Source organism: Drosophila simulans, chromosome 3R, assembly GCF_016746395.2.
Source record: "Drosophila simulans strain w501 chromosome 3R, Prin_Dsim_3.1, whole genome shotgun sequence".
In the NCBI taxonomy this organism is placed as follows: Eukaryota; Metazoa; Arthropoda; class Insecta; order Diptera; family Drosophilidae; genus Drosophila; species Drosophila simulans.
In genome coordinates this window covers 3570564-3588912 of record NC_052523.2, presented here as the reverse complement: position 1 = coordinate 3588912, position 18349 = coordinate 3570564, and the positions used below count along the sequence as shown (strand labels likewise).

The 18349-nt window shown below is 46.7% G+C and overlaps 5 protein-coding genes across 21 annotated transcripts in view; 2 read left to right on the top strand and 3 right to left on the bottom strand.

The window, feature by feature from the left end:
- The window catches only part of LOC6727041 (protein AF-10), a 28594-nt gene extending 23446 nt beyond the window's left edge, over positions 1 to 5148 (top strand). For 6 of the 17 annotated variants that reach the window (XM_044923185.1, XM_039294567.2, XM_039294566.2 and 3 more), the window contains 6 exons: positions 274 to 2005; positions 2071 to 2248; positions 2320 to 2484; positions 3451 to 3916; positions 3986 to 4505; positions 4984 to 5148. In XM_044923185.1, the coding sequence (XP_044779120.1) occupies positions 274 to 2005; positions 2071 to 2248; positions 2320 to 2484; positions 3451 to 3916; positions 3986 to 4505; positions 4984 to 5025 (3103 nt within the window). In that variant the 3' untranslated portion in view covers positions 5026 to 5148. Of the gene's footprint in view, positions 1 to 273; positions 2006 to 2070; positions 2249 to 2319; positions 2995 to 3450; positions 3917 to 3985; positions 4506 to 4983 lie in introns of those variants that run through there. The other 11 variants (XM_039294574.2, XM_016175859.2, XM_039294575.2 and 8 more) reach the window with 8 other exon arrangements.
- A 753-nt stretch (positions 5149 to 5901) lies between these two features.
- LOC6727039 (enhancer of yellow 2b transcription factor) lies at positions 5902 to 6809 on the bottom strand. The gene is made up of 3 exons (XM_002102401.4): positions 6615 to 6809; positions 6414 to 6552; positions 5902 to 6355 (listed from the first exon to the last, which is right to left on the bottom strand). Exons 1-3 carry the CDS (start codon positions 6689 to 6691, stop codon positions 6272 to 6274), a joined length of 300 nt encoding a protein of 99 aa, XP_002102437.1. The 5' UTR covers positions 6692 to 6809; the 3' UTR covers positions 5902 to 6271.
- Positions 6810 to 11704: 4895 nt separating this feature from the next.
- Positions 11705 to 13962, bottom strand: LOC6727037 (tubulin alpha-1 chain). The gene is made up of 2 exons (XM_002102399.4): positions 13802 to 13962; positions 11705 to 13300 (listed from the first exon to the last, which is right to left on the bottom strand). The coding sequence occupies exons 1-2, from the start codon at positions 13802 to 13804 to the stop codon at positions 11951 to 11953; spliced, it is 1353 nt and encodes a 450-aa protein (XP_002102435.1). The 5' UTR covers positions 13805 to 13962; the 3' UTR covers positions 11705 to 11950.
- Positions 13963 to 14435: 473 nt separating this feature from the next.
- LOC6727036 (terminal uridylyltransferase Tailor) lies at positions 14436 to 17256 on the top strand. Its single transcript, XM_016175860.3, has 9 exons — positions 14436 to 14662; positions 15019 to 15138; positions 15195 to 15627; positions 15763 to 15987; positions 16049 to 16155; positions 16211 to 16346; positions 16405 to 16581; positions 16637 to 16838; positions 16908 to 17256. Exons 1-9 carry the CDS (start codon positions 14564 to 14566, stop codon positions 17110 to 17112), a joined length of 1704 nt encoding a protein of 567 aa, XP_016033527.1. The 5' UTR covers positions 14436 to 14563; the 3' UTR covers positions 17113 to 17256.
- On the bottom strand, positions 17239 to 18327 carry LOC6727035 (dephospho-CoA kinase). Its single transcript, XM_002102397.4, has 3 exons — positions 18102 to 18327; positions 17726 to 18017; positions 17239 to 17654 (listed from the first exon to the last, which is right to left on the bottom strand). The coding sequence occupies exons 1-3, from the start codon at positions 18211 to 18213 to the stop codon at positions 17348 to 17350; spliced, it is 711 nt and encodes a 236-aa protein (XP_002102433.1). The 5' UTR covers positions 18214 to 18327; the 3' UTR covers positions 17239 to 17347.
- Between the last annotated feature and the right edge of the window lie 22 nt (positions 18328 to 18349).

Genomic DNA, 18349 nt, shown 5'->3' with positions numbered 1-18349 from the left:
GCGAAACTTTCAAACTTCTTATTTGTTTCCTCTTCCATTTTCCACAAAAGATTCAGAATTCTTCAGTTGCACCTAATTTTCTGAAGCATTACTTTTTATTTTAATTCAATATTTCGTTCACTTGTGCTTATGTCCACGCAAAGTTGAAGAACGTACATAAATCCAGAATGCGCGATCTATAAAAATCACTTTGTCTCTCTCTCTCTCGTTTGCTTAATGTCTTCCTACACCATACACGATTTAATCACCCAACCAACCCACCATCACACGTAGATCGCGGTCCGGTGAGAGTGGCAGTAGTCACCACCATGCCCACGCCCATGCCCATCACCACCACCATCACCCCACCCATCACAATAGCCATCACCAACAAAATCCACAGCAGCAGCAACAGTTACACCAACAGCAGCAGCAAAACGCGTCATCGCAGCTGCACTCCTCCACCAACTCGTCCTCATCCACTTCCACTTCCACTACCTCGTCCTCGTTGTCCGGCGGAACTGCCCCAGCCACATCGTCCTCCAATTCCAAGGGTCCCTCGAGATCGGGCAAAAAGCGTGGGGCTGCAATGAATAAGAGCGAGGGTGCGTCGGTGGCAACAACGGCAACACCAGCAACTGTTGCTGCCACACCAGCCGAAAAGCAGAGTCGCCACAGTTCGCCTCTCTACAGTGCAACGCCAACCCCGCCACCAACATCTGCGTTACCACCAGTTGTATCCTCGCCGGTGGTGATGCTGCAATCTCTGTCCTCGTCCTCAGTAGATTCCCCGCCAGCAACAGCAGCGGCTGGGGCGAATTCGAATAGCCGCAACACGCGCAATAACAGTAGCAATGGCAATCACAATGGCGAGCAGACATCCTCGTCCAGCTCGTCCTCTTCGTCCTCGTCTTCGGGTGGGGGCGGCACCAGTGGTGCGGCTAATGTGGTTAATCTGCTAGACTCTCCGGTTAATATGTCTGCTTCAGGAAACTATCGCAGCAGCAGCAACTCCACCGGAAATGCCTTGCCGGCGACCAGCAACGCCAGTCAAGCCAAGCCTCTGAACAAGAAAATGTTGCGTGCGCAGCAGACGCAGCTGTATCAGCAACAACAACAGCAGCAGCAGCAGCAATATGCACCCCCCGCTAGATCCATTTCCCCTGCAAATCTTAGCTCAGCCTCAGCTTCCAACTCAGCTAGCTTAACGCACTTGCAACAACAGCAACAGTCACATCAGCAACATGAAGATCTAGAGATTTTGCAATTCACTAATACTAATACCACTGCCTCTTCCAATACGCCCACGTCGAAACCCAACAACAGAACGCTTGATCTGAGCTCGGCCAGCACTTCATCGTCATCAGCATCTGCAGTGCCCGCGACAACATCTCCCTTGGTCGTACTGAGCAACCAATTGCCACTTAACTCGGTGGCAACTAGTAGTTCCACCGGTGGTCTCAAGTTTACCTACGAGAGTCAGACGACCCAGATGGACGTGCCCATGATGCCTGTGAGCGCCATTAAGGATTCCCCGCCCAGTTCGCCCGGCTCAGAGATAGGATCGGCCATGCACTCCGCAACTACTGCACCCGGTTCCCTGACTGGAGCTCCGACAGCGGCGGCTGCTCAACCTGGGAATGTACGGAAGCGAGGACGCAAGGCCAAAGATGCGACGATAGCTGCAGCAGCGGCGGCAGCGGCAGCAGCAGCTGCCCTGAACAATTCTCAACAGGATCTCAAGGATGTGCGCATACTGCAGAATGGGGCGAGCAATGCCTCCGGCAATCCAGCTGGCAGCACACCCACGCCTCCTGCTACTCCCGCATCGTCCAATGCTGTCAGCTCAGCCAGCTCGATCATTACACACACGGCGGCGCATATGCTGGGCAACCAGATCAACCCAAACAGCAGCGTGGCCCAGAAGCTGTCCGAGCAGCTGCACATGGAGGTCCAGGATCACTCGATCTACACTCCCGATTCAATGAACTCGCAATACGCCGGAGTTCCGTTCCCCGGCAAGCAGGTAAGGAGCTTTAAATATATTATTACATGGAACATACATTAAAAATAATGTTTTCCTCCTTCCAGCGCAACTCCACTGCTGTTCCTAGCAACCCCACACCTGCTCAAAATCCGCTGCAATCGATGTTCAGCGGTGGCGGCATGAACGGCAACATGCCCATTCCGCAAAGTCTGGAGCAGCTGCTGGAGCGCCAGTGGGAGCAGGGCTCGCAGTTTCTCATGGAGCAAGCGCAGCACTTTGACAGTGAGTATGAGTCGCATATCGGGAGCTAAATGCTAGTTCTATGAAATTAACACTTAATGTCTCAATCGCAGTTGCCTCGCTGCTTAATTGCTTGCACCAGCTGCAGAGCGAAAACCTCCGGCTGGAGGAGCATGTGACCAGCCTCATAGCGCGACGTGATCACCTGCTGGCGGTCAATGCGCGGCTGCAGATCCCGCTGAGTACCATCGCAAGCAACACCAAGGCCGAGGCGCATGGTAAGTAAGAGAGGGCGCCGGTTCTCTCTTGTACTTGGTGTCGGCACTTGCTCGCTCCAACCATGTGGCACTGGAGGAGCCCACATCCCACTTACACAGCCACTGCTCACAGACCAAATTTTGCGTTTAGTTATCTGTACATCCATTTTTTGTTTGGTATTCGTTGTACATACAAATTGAATTCGAGTTCACTTCGCGTTGTAGTCTTAAGTAACTTATATTAAGTCAACAACTAATCTGGTTACCAATGGTCATCCGCATAAACAAATAATGTACATATAATACACAGCGACGTGCTGTAAATCAAATTACAGATTGTTGCACAAAAGCAGTGATTGAGAAATTAGCTATTGCATTTATCGACTACATTGACAACTCGTCATCTTTTTAAAACGGAATGCTTCTCTACCCTTATCATCGAACCATACCACGACTAGATAACTTTACCCTTATTTATACTTTTAAGTTAGTTATATGTATTTACGGAAAATACAGATCTAATTATACTTACTCTTGTAACGAGATATGATTTCCTTGGCCAAGTTAATAGTTAAGTTCTTTGGATATTTAAAGCAAAAACTTTTCGATTTTATTTATTTACAAAATGAATAAAATGTTTAATATATTAAACACAAAACCAACACAAATTCTAAATTTATTTACTTAAGTTTTCGTTATCGGTGCCTAGAGTTTTCAGAGTTTGCTTAGCCAAGTATTAACACGCTGGGTTGGTGGTTAACTCCAGGGCAAGAGCTGTTACTTTTAGTTACACTTAAGTTCGTTGTGTTGCTGTCTGTTGCATGCAGTGAGGAAAGCCCCACACCCGCACACTAAGTTCAACACTCCTCTACCTACCATACCGCACTCACAAATTACAAACTAATACAATACCGCACAAACATACAAATTTCGTGGAGATGGAACAGCAACAACGGGGTACTCACAATCTAACCAAAATGCTTACAGCCGCCATATCAACAACGGCAGCTCCAACAACCACAACAACAACCTCAACAACAACAGCAACATCAACTTGTACAACTTCTGTCATTTCCACAATAGCTTCCAGCGGCAACAGCAGCACCAGCAACATCGGACTCGGCAGCAACATGAGTGCCCTCAATGCGGCCACAACAATCGCAGCAGCCGTCTCACTGGCAACAACGGCCATCAATACCACCATCCCCACCATGGCCAATAGCCGGCCAACAGTGGCTGCTGCGAGTTCCAGTGGAGTGCTCGACTATCGCGGACCAGGTGCCACCAGCAACAGCAGCAATAGCAATAGCAACAGCAGCAACAACACAATGAGCAATAGTGTGAGCAACAGCAGTAGTAATCCTACAAGCTCTTCGAGTGCCAGCGGACCGCCTGCATCATCCATGTCGATCTCCGGCATGAGCATGTCCAATGCAACCAATTTGGGAATGAGGTGAGAGGATTTGCCTTACTGAACTTTAAAGCAGTGGTTTATACATCTTGGGTTATACCATTCTTACAGGCACGTTTCTGCGGCCCATGGGTCCAACAATGCTGGGAACAGCAACAGCAGCGTTTGGAGCTTAAATGCCAGTAGCGCCGTCAACAGCAACAGTTTGCACAACCAGCATTCATCGCAGCAGCAGCAGCAGCATCAGGCCCAACACCAGTCGCATCCGTTGCAGCAGCAGCAGCAACAAGTGCCACATCATCTGCATCAGTCGCACCACACCAGCGCTGCTGTGGCAGCCGCCCATATGCTTGGCGTGGGAATGAGCCTGGGCGCTGGAGGTGGTGCTGCCGGTGGAATTGGACGAGGTGGGTCAGCGACAGCCATGGCTGCAACAGCAGCAACAACCACAACTACTTTTACGACCACAGCGGGCACGGGCATGGGTCAGCAGCACCACCACCCACACCCACACCAACATCCTAGCATTCAGATTCAAGTGGGTGGCGGCGGCGTTGGCGTTGACGGTTTAAGTAGCACCTCCTCCTCCTATGCGGTGCACCACGCGGCTCTCTACAGCACGCATCATCAGGTAGTAGAGTGCGTGCGAGCGAGTTCCTGTGTGTGTGTCAGTGTGATTGTGGGCGCATGTCCTTGCCACATGAGAATCCATAATCATAAGCAAGTGCCTGTAATTCGTGCATTCACACCTTTTAATTTTGCGTCAGCTCCATGATCATCTACGCATTACTCACCACCCAGTCAGTCAGTCAGTCAATCAGTCAGCCAGTCATTCATTCGATCAGTCAATCAATCGGAAAAGCGCAATAAATTACAAATCACACACGCCACTATTTCGAATTCATCCGCTTCTATGCCCATAATAGTTCATTGTTAATATACCATTGCTGTTGGCAGCTAACCCGAAATTGTTTGTTGTTTTTGTGTGCCAGGCTGAAAGAGAAGATCAAGATGTGTATCCTTCAAAACTAAATTGTTCAAAAATAATCCAAAAACTAGTGTAAAATCCATAGTGAAAGCCTTACTCATCCGTGACTTTTTACTTTCAGTCCCAACTAAGGCGCGACGATAACCTCGCCAAAACTAGCTGAAAGTCGCACAGTGAGCAAGTCCTTCAGCAGCCGCAGCAACAGATGAAGTTAAAGAGAAAGCAGTCCCTGGCCAAGCGAGGAGCCCGTCATAGCAGTACCAGTACCAGCAGCAGTAGCAGCAATCACGGCAGCAAGAAACTGACCCAGCCCAGCAAATACAGCAAGCTGAGTGCGGCGGAGTCTAGCTTTCAGCAGCTGATCGACAAAAATGAAGATGATGTAGGTGCCAGAAACTTGGCTCGCACTGTTTGTTCACCATATTAAGGCAGTTCTGTCATTACAGCTCAGCAGCAATAGCAGCTCTTCGACCTTTTCATCCTCCTCCCAGCAGCAGTCGTCGGTGGACTACGAGGCGGAGGACGAGAACGAGGACAAGCAGCGCAGGCCGTTGCATAATAACGACAACGACAGCTTGCTGCACGTTCAAAATTTCCTCAAGTGCTTCGGACCGAATGCTTATGCATCGACCAAACCACCCACTCCAGCAATCGCATCAAAGCCTCTAGCCATCGTTAAGTCCATTGCCGGAGGGCAACTGCGTGCCTGGCGCCAGAATTATAGCTCTCCAATTAATGGAGTTCAGGCAGCCACCTCAATAGCAACATCACAGGCGGCCCAGTCGACGACAGCCGTAGCGGAAAACCCAAGCACAAGCACTGCCATGTTTCAAGCCCAGTCCACTGCGAACCATAAGCCAACCACCAAGTTTCAAATAAACACAAAGTTTTTGCGCAAACCACGCAACAAACTACTGAAAATGCTGCCGACAGCGGCAGCTCCAGCTCCAGCTCCAGCGGCGACTGACTTCAAGCAACAGGAGGAGCAACTGCAGCAGCCGCAGATGTTCAACGATGATTCCAACGCCAAATTCAAAGACTTTTCAATTGACTCGTTATTGAATAAGTAAACGTAAACCATTAACGGAGTAACTAACACTTACGATTTAGCCTTATTATTTGTAGCATAATAGAAGAAATATTACATACAAGCAGAGCCCGACCGCGTTCCTAGTTTCCCCCAACAAAACCACCACAAATTTTGTTTAGCCAATCGAGTAGCCACACCGTGAACATAGCGACAACATATTCTAACTAATTGTAGTTGTTTATCGTTTATTTATTATATGCGTATTGTATAACCAATGCCGCAATTCATAGCTAGCATAAGTATGTAAATATCTACTTAAATTCGATAATAAACCACAAACACGTGCTAGAATTTAGAACACGTGGTTTCAATATTGGGGTTAGGGATGGAACGGATTATCGAGGACGGCGTACACGCGCATCATGATCTCATTTTTGATGACTTCAGGCACCAAAGCGCGAGCCTGTTAAGATTTCAATTGATTTAGAGTGCGCCAAAAAAAATAGTGGACATGAACCTACTTGGGGGACTATTTCGGCAGTCAGTTGGTCGCGGTCTATGTTGTCCACTCCGCGCTCCTTGATGATGTTGCGTATCATTTCCCTAATGTCCTTGTGCCATCCGCACTCCACAAGACGCGTTTGCAGCAGTTCCTTTAGGCTGTTGAGTTAACAAGAACGTGCAGGAGTAATGGCAATCGAATCCTCGTGAGAAATACTCACGCTTCCTTATCTTGTCTGCGTAAAGTTGGCATATGCTCAAAATGACATAAGACTCCTTTTTGCTTGCCTTGTGTCATGGTTCGAGTTTTAATTCGATTATTTCCTGTATTTTAAAAAGTACTTAAGCACGAGGTGTTCAAATTCGTTTGGAAATCAAATGCAGTGCTTTGACGATGAACTAATTCCAGGAAACTTTAAAGTTTTGGAACTAGTTCCAGCAGCGAGCGTTATTTTTCTCACGATAGCTCGTGATCACGATAGTTCGTGACAAGACTAAGAATTATTTTAACAACATGTAACTAATCAGTGAATTTGTATAAAATTTATCATAATATAATTTATTTATTATTTATAATTCTAATTTATTCTTCTTAGCATGAAAGGTAAACTAGAGTAAAAGTAAAGTATAATATACCAATATATATACTAACTTTTATTCCCTAATGCTAGCCAAATTAAACATTTCTTATTTGAAGACAAATATTAGGCTACAAATTATTATTACATTTTTTTTAATAATGCGAAATTTACCCAGTAACCTGTGTCCCGTGACAGAATTTCCAAATATCTCCCAGTGACTGAGAACTATTCGTGAATACTGTAATCACATACTGAATACTGTAATCGCAGTAATCCCATCTTTAAAAATAAATGTTTTTGTTTTGATTTGAAAACAAGTCCTCGACGGATTTGCTTCTAGAAGTTGAGATATGGCATGATCCTAGCCTTGATGGCATTGAACCCGAACAGGTGGATAATGAATCGATAGCCAGAGAAATCCTGCTCATGGCCACAATTTCTGTTGCAGGCCGGCAATTTCTTCGTAAGAAGAAGTTGCATCTTCACCAGTGTGCTTATTGACTTAAATTACTTATCCTTGCAGCAGACACCCACTGACCGCTCGCTGTGCGCCACACCGGATCCGACGAATTTGTCATAGCCAATCTCAAGCGGACACTGTCCAACGGTCTGTACACTCCACGGGACAAGCGGGGATGGATCAAGGTTTGGCAGCTGTTTGCTTTGATCTTGGATAAGAGTGGTGCTGACATCGAGATCTTCGTGGCTTGCCGCAACTGCTACCATATGCACAAGTTCCAGATGAGCACATCCAGTCTGATGAAGCACAAATGCGCCATGCAACTGGATGTACCAAACCACAACTCGGAATGGAAGACAGATATTCCGTTCGATTAAGAAACCATGAAGAAAGTTCTAGAGCAGTGACCGAGTGGTCAGTATATAAACGCAGACCGCCTAGCATAGTTTGTAAATCTGTCGGGCATCCCTGAAAGCATTGGAGAAACCAACGCCAGTAGTATCAAAGTCAGAGAACTCTTACCTCAGCTGGCAGGTGGCCCGTCATATAAAATAGAGTTAGTGCTCAACCGTGCCACCCGTTAAATATCAATTCCTGAAAACCCACGTCGTTCTCACCGAGCTTCTTTCGATGTCGTGGCTGAGGAACTGCTCTTTTCACCCACCAACAAACTGCGACTTTTTGAGGAATCCGAAAAGCATGCTAGAATAAGCAATTGCAAGGCAATGATGGAGTCCTACGTGGAGTCCGACAGCCAGAGGAAAAGGTTCCCCGTTAAAATGACATAAACTTCTTTGGTTTGCCATTGCATGATTCCGAAACTCGAAACCTAAAAGTATAATTGACTAAGCAAGTCCATGCGTTTAAAAACAATCGCAACTAAAAATATTTAAAAGCCAATTCTGTTATTTAAGTATGGAGAGAAGAGCAAAATATTGTTGTAACCAGGAAACTAGTGTAAAATAGGTTGGTAGCCCAAAATGTGTATGTCAAAAAAATGTAGAATGTATTTATAGTAGAGCTGGAAAACTTCGATGTTTTTCAGTTTTTTCAAAACATTGAGAGTTTTCGAAAGCAATCGATGTTTCCTCCGCACTAACACAGACACTTTAATAAATAAATTGTTTAATTATATAAGGAATAATTAGACAAGTTTTGGAGGTGAAAGAGCGATAAAGCTTGGAGGAAACGTAGTAGATATGCTACATTTCATCAACAAGAACCAAAACATATGATCCTTACTTTGCATATTGTTTGATCAAGGAAATAAAACGTTTTTCTGTTTTTGTTTAAACAAATTTATTTTACATTTTTACATATACATACATATACAATTTTACATATACATTTTTCTTAAGGGCTATTGTAATATTTTTTACATATACTGCGAGGGTATATAAACTTCGGTTCACGCTAAGCTAAAGTTCCACCGTTTTTTTTTTCAAAACAATGATAGCAAACAATCGAAAACATCGAATGTGCCAACCATCGATGCTTTTTCAGTTACAAATTTCTACAAATCAATATTGGCATATGTGTGTATGCATTCAACATGTTGTTGGATCAGGTAGTAAGTCATCGACGTCTACCTGGTCCCCATAAACTGCGCCGATTTTTAAGAAAAACTGTACCAAGTTTTTAAATCCAGTTCCGGTTACTGCAGAAAACGACTGGCGATCCTGCACGACCCATTGGGTGCATTTTTCAATGGCTTCTTCCTTGTCGATTTCAGAAACAATTTTTAACTCCGTTGGTCGTCTCAATTGTAAGCAACATTTATGCCGGGATAAATTGGAAGTGCTGTTATGTAGAAACTTGAGCACTTTCCGGCATTTACTGCAAAACAGCCATCCGTCCAGAACAGTTTCATCCTCCTTAAAAATGTCGCATAAAATGCTCCAAATAACACTCTTTCCCTTACGTTGATTGGCAACGGTGTAAGTTCCATTCATAATTTTTTTTTTAATGCAATCTGCCGTTGCTGTCATAGTTCCTCCGCTATCACTATCCACAGCTTCTTTCATCTCGGTCGAGACTATAGTCCCCTTTTCCTCTGCTTCCGAATGGGCCTTCTGACTTAATGTTGTTGGATCAGGTAGTAAGTCATCGACGTCTACGTGCTCCCCGTAGACTGCGCCGATTTTTAAGAAAAACTGTACCAAGTTCTTAAATCCAGCTCCGGTTACTGCTGTAAACGACTGGCAATCTTGCACAACCCATTGGGTGCATACTTCCATGGCCTCTTCCTTGTCGATGTCAGAAACAATTTTTAACTCCATGGGGCGCCTTAATGTCAGGCAACATTTATGTCGGGATAAATTGGAAATGTGATTCGGCACAAATTTGAGCACTTTGCGGCATTTACTGCAGTACAGCCATCCGTCCAGAACAGTTCCATCTTCCTTTAAAATGTCGCATAAAATGCTCCAAATAACACTCTTTCCCTTACGTTGAATGGCAACCGAGTAAGTTCCATTTAAGATTTTAGTTTTTATACTATCTGACTTCTCTTCCATAATTGCGACCTGTTTCCTTCGCTTCGAATTCAGACTGTTTTTGCCACTGAAACCTTTTTACGCATTTGCCTTTTTCTCACTCTTTGCCTTCTCTTTCTGAGTGGCGAGTGAGTTCGGCACCCGCGACGAAGAGTTCCGTTATGATTCGGGTGCGCGCGCACCCGAGTGCCTGAAAAAAACACCCGAAGATTTTGAGTGTGTATTTGTGAGTACCCGCGAGGGAGTGGCACACATACACTCAAATTTGTTGGGTGGCAAAAAATGCCACTCTTGCAGTTTCTCTGGTTCATATTTGTTCTCTAATCATATTTATTCTGACTTTGCAAAGCAAGGCAGTTTTCTATTTCCGAACTTTACTTTATTGATCAAACATTTCGGCTTAAGACATTCATCCGTATTCATCATAGCTCGATTGTGGGGGCTTGCTGGCCATAACACCGCCAACGCACCACCTTATCCGCCCACCTCTGTCTGAGCAGATCTTAGTGAGCCGGTTCCGAAGTGTCGTCATTAAAAAAATGCGTTGGCTTTTGACACCATCCATGTACAAATATAGTCATATCGCGATATCAAATCTGTGTTGGCAGCTGGCTATGATTTCATGGAGCCAACTGTTTGCATTTATCGTTGAAAAAGCGTGATTTAAGGCTGAAACTGTTTCAAACTAGGCTTAGATGTGTGGTATTAGGTAAACTATACTTAAACGGCAAAGATAGACCCATTTCTTTGCACATTTGTACCAAATGACATCAGACATAACCTCAATGAAGGCGCCGGTCTCTGCCGGTCTCTGCTGTTCTATACATGTACATATGTATGTATGTATGTACATTCTTACATGCTATGTGTGCGTTTGTGCATTTCTCGTCAACACAGTGTACACATTTTCCAAGCACATCTGCCTCCCGTGCTGCATTTCCTGCCCGTTTCCCTGGTTATTTCTGGAAATTCGATAGCAGCTGCCTCCTCGGTCTGTTTCTTGAAAATGCCGCATTGGGCGCAAACGGAGAAGGCGGCTTACATATGTATGTGTGTACATACATGCAAATACAACACAACAACCAACCGGTTTACCTAGGCTTCAATTTCGTTTTGGCAAATCAACCCCCATTAAAGGCCTGCACAAAGTACATACATACATAATATGTATGTACAAACGCGGTCACTTGAATATGTACATATATATTTAACTATACCAGCCTCTTTGTGAAATTCGGAAGTTCGCATGGTTTTGCCTAATTATTTCAGACTTATGGGGCTTACATAATTACTTTTACAACAAAAATTACTAAATAGAAGAATCGTTTCTGTAAAAAGGACTGACACATTTGTTTTGCGTTGGTTGCTATTATTTCGACCTCCACCATAGTCACATAAATATGTACATACATATGTATGTACGTACACTCGCATGCTTGACGGCAGTTAAGAAATGAAGTCACCATTTCGCTGAGCTGGCAGCGATTATGCTGTGGCCCCGAATGGAATGACTCATCGCCCCAGAGAATCGATACCAGCGGTGGAAAGCCAAGTGCATGCCACACTGCATGTACAGCCTGCTACACTTGCCACAAGCAGCAGGCGGAAAAGCGCAGCAGCGGCCCGAATCGGGGAAAATAGAAAGCGCTAATTATAGACGAAGTGAACGGCAGCTCTGCTTTCCCGCAGTCAAAACTCCGTGCAATGACCCCGTTCTTTCACCATGAAACGAACGATCGCTGGGAGAGGAAAAGGCAAAGAAAAACAAAGAGGGGTTTTCTTTTTGCTGACAACACTGAATCTGGCCGATTTTATTCTTGTGTACACAACTTATCGCCGAGTTAGCTTGGCTTTTCTGCTAAACGTGTCTTTGTGGATAAAATACTTTATGGTTTCTCGTTTTCGTATGCTTTTCAGTGTTGTAGTGAATTTTTTGTTGCGATTGGAAGCGTAAACACTGATTTCGACGGTTTCCCCGCCCACCAATGACGCTCCCATCGAGCGTTGGAGTGGCGCGACGCTTAGTACTCCTCAGCACCCTCTCCCTCGCCGTCACCGGAGTCCATGCCGACCTCCTCGTAGTCCTTCTCGAGGGCAGCCAAATCCTCACGGGCCTCGGAGAACTCTCCCTCCTCCATACCCTCACCGACGTACCAGTGGACGAAGGCACGCTTGGCGTACATCAGATCGAACTTGTGGTCCAGACGGGCCCAGGCCTCGGCGATGGCCGTGGTGTTGGACAACATGCACACGGCACGCTGCACCTTGGCCAAATCTCCTCCAGGCACTACGGTGGGTGGCTGGTAGTTGATGCCAACCTTGAAGCCAGTGGGGCACCAGTCGACGAATTGAATGGTGCGCTTGGTCTTGATGGTAGCAATAGCGGCGTTGACGTCCTTGGGCACAACATCACCGCGGTACAGCATGCAGCAGGCCATGTACTTGCCGTGACGGGGATCGCACTTGACCATCTGGTTGGCCGGCTCGAAGCAGGCGTTGGTGATCTCGGCCACCGACAGCTGCTCGTGGTAGGCCTTCTCGGCAGAGATGACGGGGGCGTAGGTCACCAGAGGGAAGTGAATACGTGGGTAGGGCACCAAGTTGGTCTGGAACTCAGTCAGATCCACGTTAAGGGCACCATCGAATCGCAGAGAGGCGGTAATCGAGGACACGATCTGGCCAATCAGACGGTTCAGGTTGGTGTACGTGGGCCGCTCAATGTCCAGGTTACGGCGGCAGATGTCGTAGATAGCCTCGTTGTCGACCATGAAGGCGCAGTCGGAATGCTCCAGGGTGGTGTGGGTGGTGAGGATGGAGTTGTAGGGCTCGACCACGGCAGTGGACACCTGGGGGGCTGGGTAGATGGCGAACTCCAGCTTGGACTTCTTGCCGTAGTCCACGGAGAGACGCTCCATCAGCAGCGAGGTGAAGCCAGAGCCGGTACCTCCACCGAACGAGTGGAAGATGAGGAAGCCCTGCAGACCGGTGCACTGATCGGCCAGCTTGCGGATCCTGTCCAGAACCAGATCGACGATCTCCTTGCCGATGGTGTAGTGGCCACGAGCGTAGTTGTTGGCCGCATCCTCCTTACCGGTGATCAGTTGCTCGGGGTGGAACAGCTGACGGTAGGTTCCGGTACGGACCTCGTCGACCACAGTGGGCTCCAGATCCACGAACACGGCGCGGGGCACGTGCTTGCCAGCTCCAGTCTCGCTGAAGAAGGTGTTGAACGAGTCATCGCCTCCGCCCACGGTCTTGTCAGACGGCATCTGGCCATCGGGCTGGATGCCGTGCTCCAAGCAGTAAAGCTCCCAGCAGGCGTTTCCAATCTGGACACCAGCCTGGCCAACATGGATAGAGATACATTCACGCTGTGGAGGAGGAGGTAGGGAAAACGGATGATTAGTTCCACGCCCCAAGAAAATCGATAATTGCAAAACCGCGCCCAACTTGAGCCGGCACTGCGTGCGAGTGAGAGAGATAGCTATATGGTATACAGATTTTTTTTTGCTCTACTTTGCCGACGCCGGAAATTTACTCTCTCGCTATTTTCTCTTTAATTCTATCCGAAATCTACAGTTATGCGTCGAATTATCATGGAAACCGCAATAGAATTTTATAGATTAATGATTTAATCGCAGAAGCGTTTCGGCAGCATAGCAATAATTGAAATTCTTTTTTATCTAGATTTTAAGAGCCATTTCTCATTGCGAACAAAAAAAAAAATCGGCATGACGTCATCACTTTTGAAGAAAAAACGCAGGCCGGCCGCCATTTTGAGAAAAAGCCGCGTCGAGTTTTTGCCCATTGAATTTTGCCCCCACAAATTTATTTTCGAAATTATTTCACTAGATTTTTTTTTTAGTACTCACCATATTGAGTTTTTATTGGAAGTGTTTCACACGCGACAAGGAAAATTCACAGAATTGTGTAGAGCTACGATTTCGAGGTCTGACTCAGAGAGCGTATACGTTCGAACTGCCGGCTATGAGGCTTGACAAACGTAAAACGAATATGAAATTTCGGAAGCGGGCTGCTTTATATAGGCGCCGGAGCTAGAGACGGCAAGCTGTCGACTTAAACGCCGCAAAACCGATAACTGGCGTGGGAGAGGCAATGGCACTTGGTCACTCCAAAATTGGCTGCGGTAATTTTTTGCACTAGTTAGGACTCGAATCAGGGCGCGAATCTTTGCTAGTCCAACCGGTAGGCATAACCGGTTGCCAAAGTGGGCCTGCATTAATCATATTTTAGGGCCATGTTTCATAAAAGTTACATTAAAATAAATTAGTATCGTTACCGATTCAATAGGGTTTAGTAAATCATTATACTTCTGACTCCTTCTAGATTTGCAACAGCAAATTAATGAACTCCATAACTTCCCTTTTCCCTTTGAATCAAAAGATGTATTTAATATCTTAACATCTTAATATTTTTTTTTTTATTCAAATAGGAGTTATATTTAATTGAAATGTAAAAAAAGAAAGCAAGTTTTAAGGAAATGATGTCGGCAGATTTTGAACTCCTACTCATGGTCACTCTAATCGCTGTCTGCAATTTACGTGTTTCCAACTTAACGCCCCCAAGTTAACAGCCGTAATAATTTGAAAGGAAAGGACCTCAGTCACAACACCATGCGGATCGAACCTGGGGACTCCTTTTGGACGAAAAAAGCGATGTTTTCCAACGCTGAAAGGCAGTACTTTGAGACGGTCCGTCGGCGGAAGACCAGTGTGAGTAAAAGTTGACCGTCGATGGCGATTTCACAAGTGGCGTTTAAGTGGCGGGAACTTCTACCCGTAAATCCCTGAGCCCTGTTATATGATTTATTATATGGAGCCGGTGATCCGGACGACAAATGCACACATTTCTACAAACATATGTACATCGCGGTGCCATTGTGTCGCTTATAAGCACACGTACACCCGCACTCACACTAACACTCGCCGGCGAACTTTGGTGTAGTTGGCCACCCTACAAAATTCAGCCGCTTCGATTCGAATTTTCAAATCAACAGTTACTAGCAGTCGAACAAAGGCGGCAAACTTTCGAGTTGCAGAGAAGCTCACGCATTCGGTTCATCTTTCAGCTTCCGGACTCCACCGCCCCACCAAAGGAGACCGTCCGCGCGCCCAACAAAGCCGCTCCGGCAAAAAAGGCACAGAAAGAGAAGACGATGGCCGAGATGACGCCAAACAAAATTCTTTACGTGAGTACGAGTACGTAGCATTCGAATTTTTGGACTAAAGCCCGCTGATCGTGCAGTTGAATCCGCTTACCATGGAGGCAAACTTCTTTCTGCAGACCCTAAACACAATGAACAATATGACGATGCCGCCGGAGATGGACCCGCACTTGGCCAACCTGCTGGAGCGTATTATGGTGGGCATCGAGAGCTACATGGACAGGAATCCCAAATACGTTTTGCCTCAGGAGATGGCCGCACCGGGTGAGGGCGTGGCCTTCGTCCAGCCCCAGGAACTGCAGACAATAAAGCGAACATTCAGCTGTAGTGCCTGCTGCAACCGCATAGTGGGCACCAACGTCGCGAAAGCTTCGGCCCACCTTTGGGAGCAGCATCCAAACCCCAATCCCAACAATCAGCCAGTCCAGCCGCATACGACGCATCAGACGAAACAGGAGAAAAAGCAGGCCCAGGTGAAGGCTCGTCAGCATATAACAGTACGGCTACCCAAGAGTAGGTCCCCATTTCATTTCATTTGCTTATGCAGAACTGCATTGTAAAAATTGTGGTCTAACTACATAAGATTACTATAATTGATACGCTTCCTTTGGAGCCAGCGATCTCTTATAAATAATTTGTTCATTGCAGAGGCCAGGGCAATGATTGTGGGAGAGATCACGAATGTGTTCAAGGACAAATACCCGATAGCGGACAAGTTAAAGGTGATTCCCGAGTACGACGTTATCGAACAGGACCTGAGCAAGCTTTTGTCGCCGGGCTTTCCCAAGCAACCACTGCGAGTCTACAAGTTCGGGTCCCGCATCACAGGCATTGGGAATAGATCCTCGGACCTGGACCTCTTCGTCGACATCGGTAGGTCGAGTTAGTACTGAACTCAGTTCCGCCCAATTTCACCCGGCTTCTGAATTGGCAGGCAACACATTTCACACGTTCGAGCATCGAGCTTCCAACGCTACCGTCGCCAAGCTGCGGGCTATGAAGAAGTTCTTCTGCGTCAGCGAGGACTGGCGCCTTATTAATGTGAGCAGTGTCTATAGCAATACGTCCGTTTTTACCATTGTACTTTCTTGAACAGTTCATCGAACAGGCGCGCGTGCCCATTATCAAGACGTGCCACTTACCAACCGGCATAGAGTGCGACATTTGCCTGAACAGCATGGGCTTCTGCAATACAAATCTGCTCAAATACATATTCGAGTCGCAGCCACTGAGTAAGCAGCTTCTGCCGGACAAAGTCCATGTTATTTCTTTGCATTCGCTCCCTTGCAGCTCAATATATGTGCATATATGTAAAGAACTGGCTGGAGCGCTGCAAGCTGACTGAACAAATATCGACGTACAGCATTACACTGATGGTGATTTACTTCCTGCAGCTCCAGGCCCTGCTGCCCCCAATCGCCGTGCTGCAGATAGAGGATGCAGCTAATCAGGCCGTGCTCGTGGGTCGTAAGTACATCGTCGGTTTCTTGGGGCAATCACCAAGTAAGTCGTCTCCTTTCAGCGTGGGTTGTCAACTTTGCACAAAAATCGTTTAGCGAACTGCGATTGCAGCAATTGCAGGCGACCGTTCCCGTCATCAAGAGCTTCCTTCGAAACTTCTTTGCGTTTTACGCCAAATTTGACTACGAGCATTTCGTGGTCTGCCCATATATCGGTCAGGCTAATGTTGAAATCCCGAAGATTGAGAGGATGCTGCATGCTAGGTGAGCATATTCATTTTACAGATGGAACATGCTTAATTTTAAGCTCCTAAAATATGTGATGTTATGTAGGTATTCAGCATATGTGTCGGAGAACCCTGACTGCTCGATCCAGCTGAAAAAACCGATGGTCGTACAGGATCCCATACAACTGAACCACAATGTAACAAAAGCGGTGACCAAATATGGAGTGCAGACTTTCGTTGACTACTGCCAGCAGACGGCGGAGCTGCTTGAGGAACCTTCGACCAATTGGCGTCAGCGATATGCATATTAGAGAAATCCCCGATCATCTGTCCCTGCATCCAATCTCAATGCACTTCCGTTTATCGTCTGTTAGGCTTCTACCTTGTGAGCGCGACACTAATGTAGGTTTGTTCAGACTGTTAATTAAAGGCGGCTGTCACGTTTCCACAATATATTTCACTAACAAGCGTTTAAATTGTATAATTGGTTTGGTATCATTTGCATTAACACGTAAAGTGGCCTCGTATGGCACGTACAGACACGGACTACATCTGCCAGGACTCGGGCAACCGGTTGAACACCTTCAGCAGCATATATATTGTAAAGCCAACGATTAGGAACAGCCCCAGGAAGCTGATGCGGTTCAGCCAGTGCTGCTTGGAGTCGCGCATCAGGTTGTAAATGCTCATGGCCGAGCTCTCCGCCTCCTCCACGCTCCCGTTATTGTCAATGACGAAGTGAGACTTCTCGCACTTCTTGTCCAGCGGCATTTGCGAATCGACGCGATGCCGCGCCTCCGACTCCGAGAGCTCATTGCGGGCTATTAATCGCTCCAGCTGCTTGTCCGAGTCGCTGCAAAAGGGCGAGATGCGGTTAAAACCAGCTACACTTCGAGCCCTAGCATTCGAGAGCTATTAACCTACCAGGTTACACAGACGATCTTGTGTATGAAGTCCATCAGCACACCCGTCTCAAAGAGCAGTGGCAGGTCGAGGACGATCCACGCGTGCCCCGTGACCAGCAGCTTGCACACCTGCCAAAAGATCTTGCGATGGATGGTCGGATGGGTGATCTTGTTCAGCTTGCCGCGCAGCTCCTTGTCCTCGAAGATCATCTTCCCCAGAACAGCGCGGTTGATCTCCTTGCTGGGCAGGAGGACCTCATCTCCGAAGACTTCCCGAATCTGCCGCCAGCACGGCTGACCTGGTTCCACAACTAGGCGATTGAGTACAGACAATTAGCGGAAATGGTCGTTAATTACGAAGCACAAAGCGGATGTGCTCCACTTTTTGAACTCACTCTCCCTGGCGATTTTGTCGGCGTCGATGACTGGAATGCCCTGGCGTTCGAACACTTTGCTGATGGTACTTTTCCCTGTGGCGATGCCGCCAGTTACCGCCACAATAAACATTATTCAACGGCAGTTAAAATACTTTAATTCGATGGTAGGAATGTTTTTTTATCGTTTTGTTCGTTTTTTTTTTTCAAGTACTAAAGTTGTAGTGTGACCAAGGCGTTTGCGTTTAAATAATTATGTTAAAATACTG

Coding starts and splice junctions, on each gene's coding strand:
- LOC6727039 (XM_002102401.4), bottom strand. CDS start 6,691: ATGACACAAGGCAAGCAAAAAGGAGTCTTATGTCATTTTGAGCATATG. Junction 6,553..6,614: donor CGCAGACAAGATAAGGAAGC/GTGAGTATTTCT, acceptor TTAACTCAACAG/CCTAAAGGAACTGCTGCAAA. Junction 6,356..6,413: donor CTGCCGAAATAGTCCCCCAA/GTAGGTTCATGT, acceptor AAATCTTAACAG/GCTCGCGCTTTGGTGCCTGA.
- LOC6727035 (XM_002102397.4), bottom strand. CDS start 18,213: ATGTTTATTGTGGCGGTAACTGGCGGCATCGCCACAGGGAAAAGTACC. Junction 18,018..18,101: donor CGACAAAATCGCCAGGGAGA/GTGAGTTCAAAA, acceptor TCAATCGCCTAG/TTGTGGAACCAGGTCAGCCG. Junction 17,655..17,725: donor AAGATCGTCTGTGTAACCTG/GTAGGTTAATAG, acceptor GCCCTTTTGCAG/CGACTCGGACAAGCAGCTGG.
- LOC6727036 (XM_016175860.3), top strand. CDS start 14,564: ATGCGGATCGAACCTGGGGACTCCTTTTGGACGAAAAAAGCGATGTTT. Junction 14,663..15,018: donor TCCGTCGGCGGAAGACCAGT/GTGAGTAAAAGT, acceptor TTCATCTTTCAG/CTTCCGGACTCCACCGCCCC. Junction 16,156..16,210: donor AGGACTGGCGCCTTATTAAT/GTGAGCAGTGTC, acceptor TTTCTTGAACAG/TTCATCGAACAGGCGCGCGT.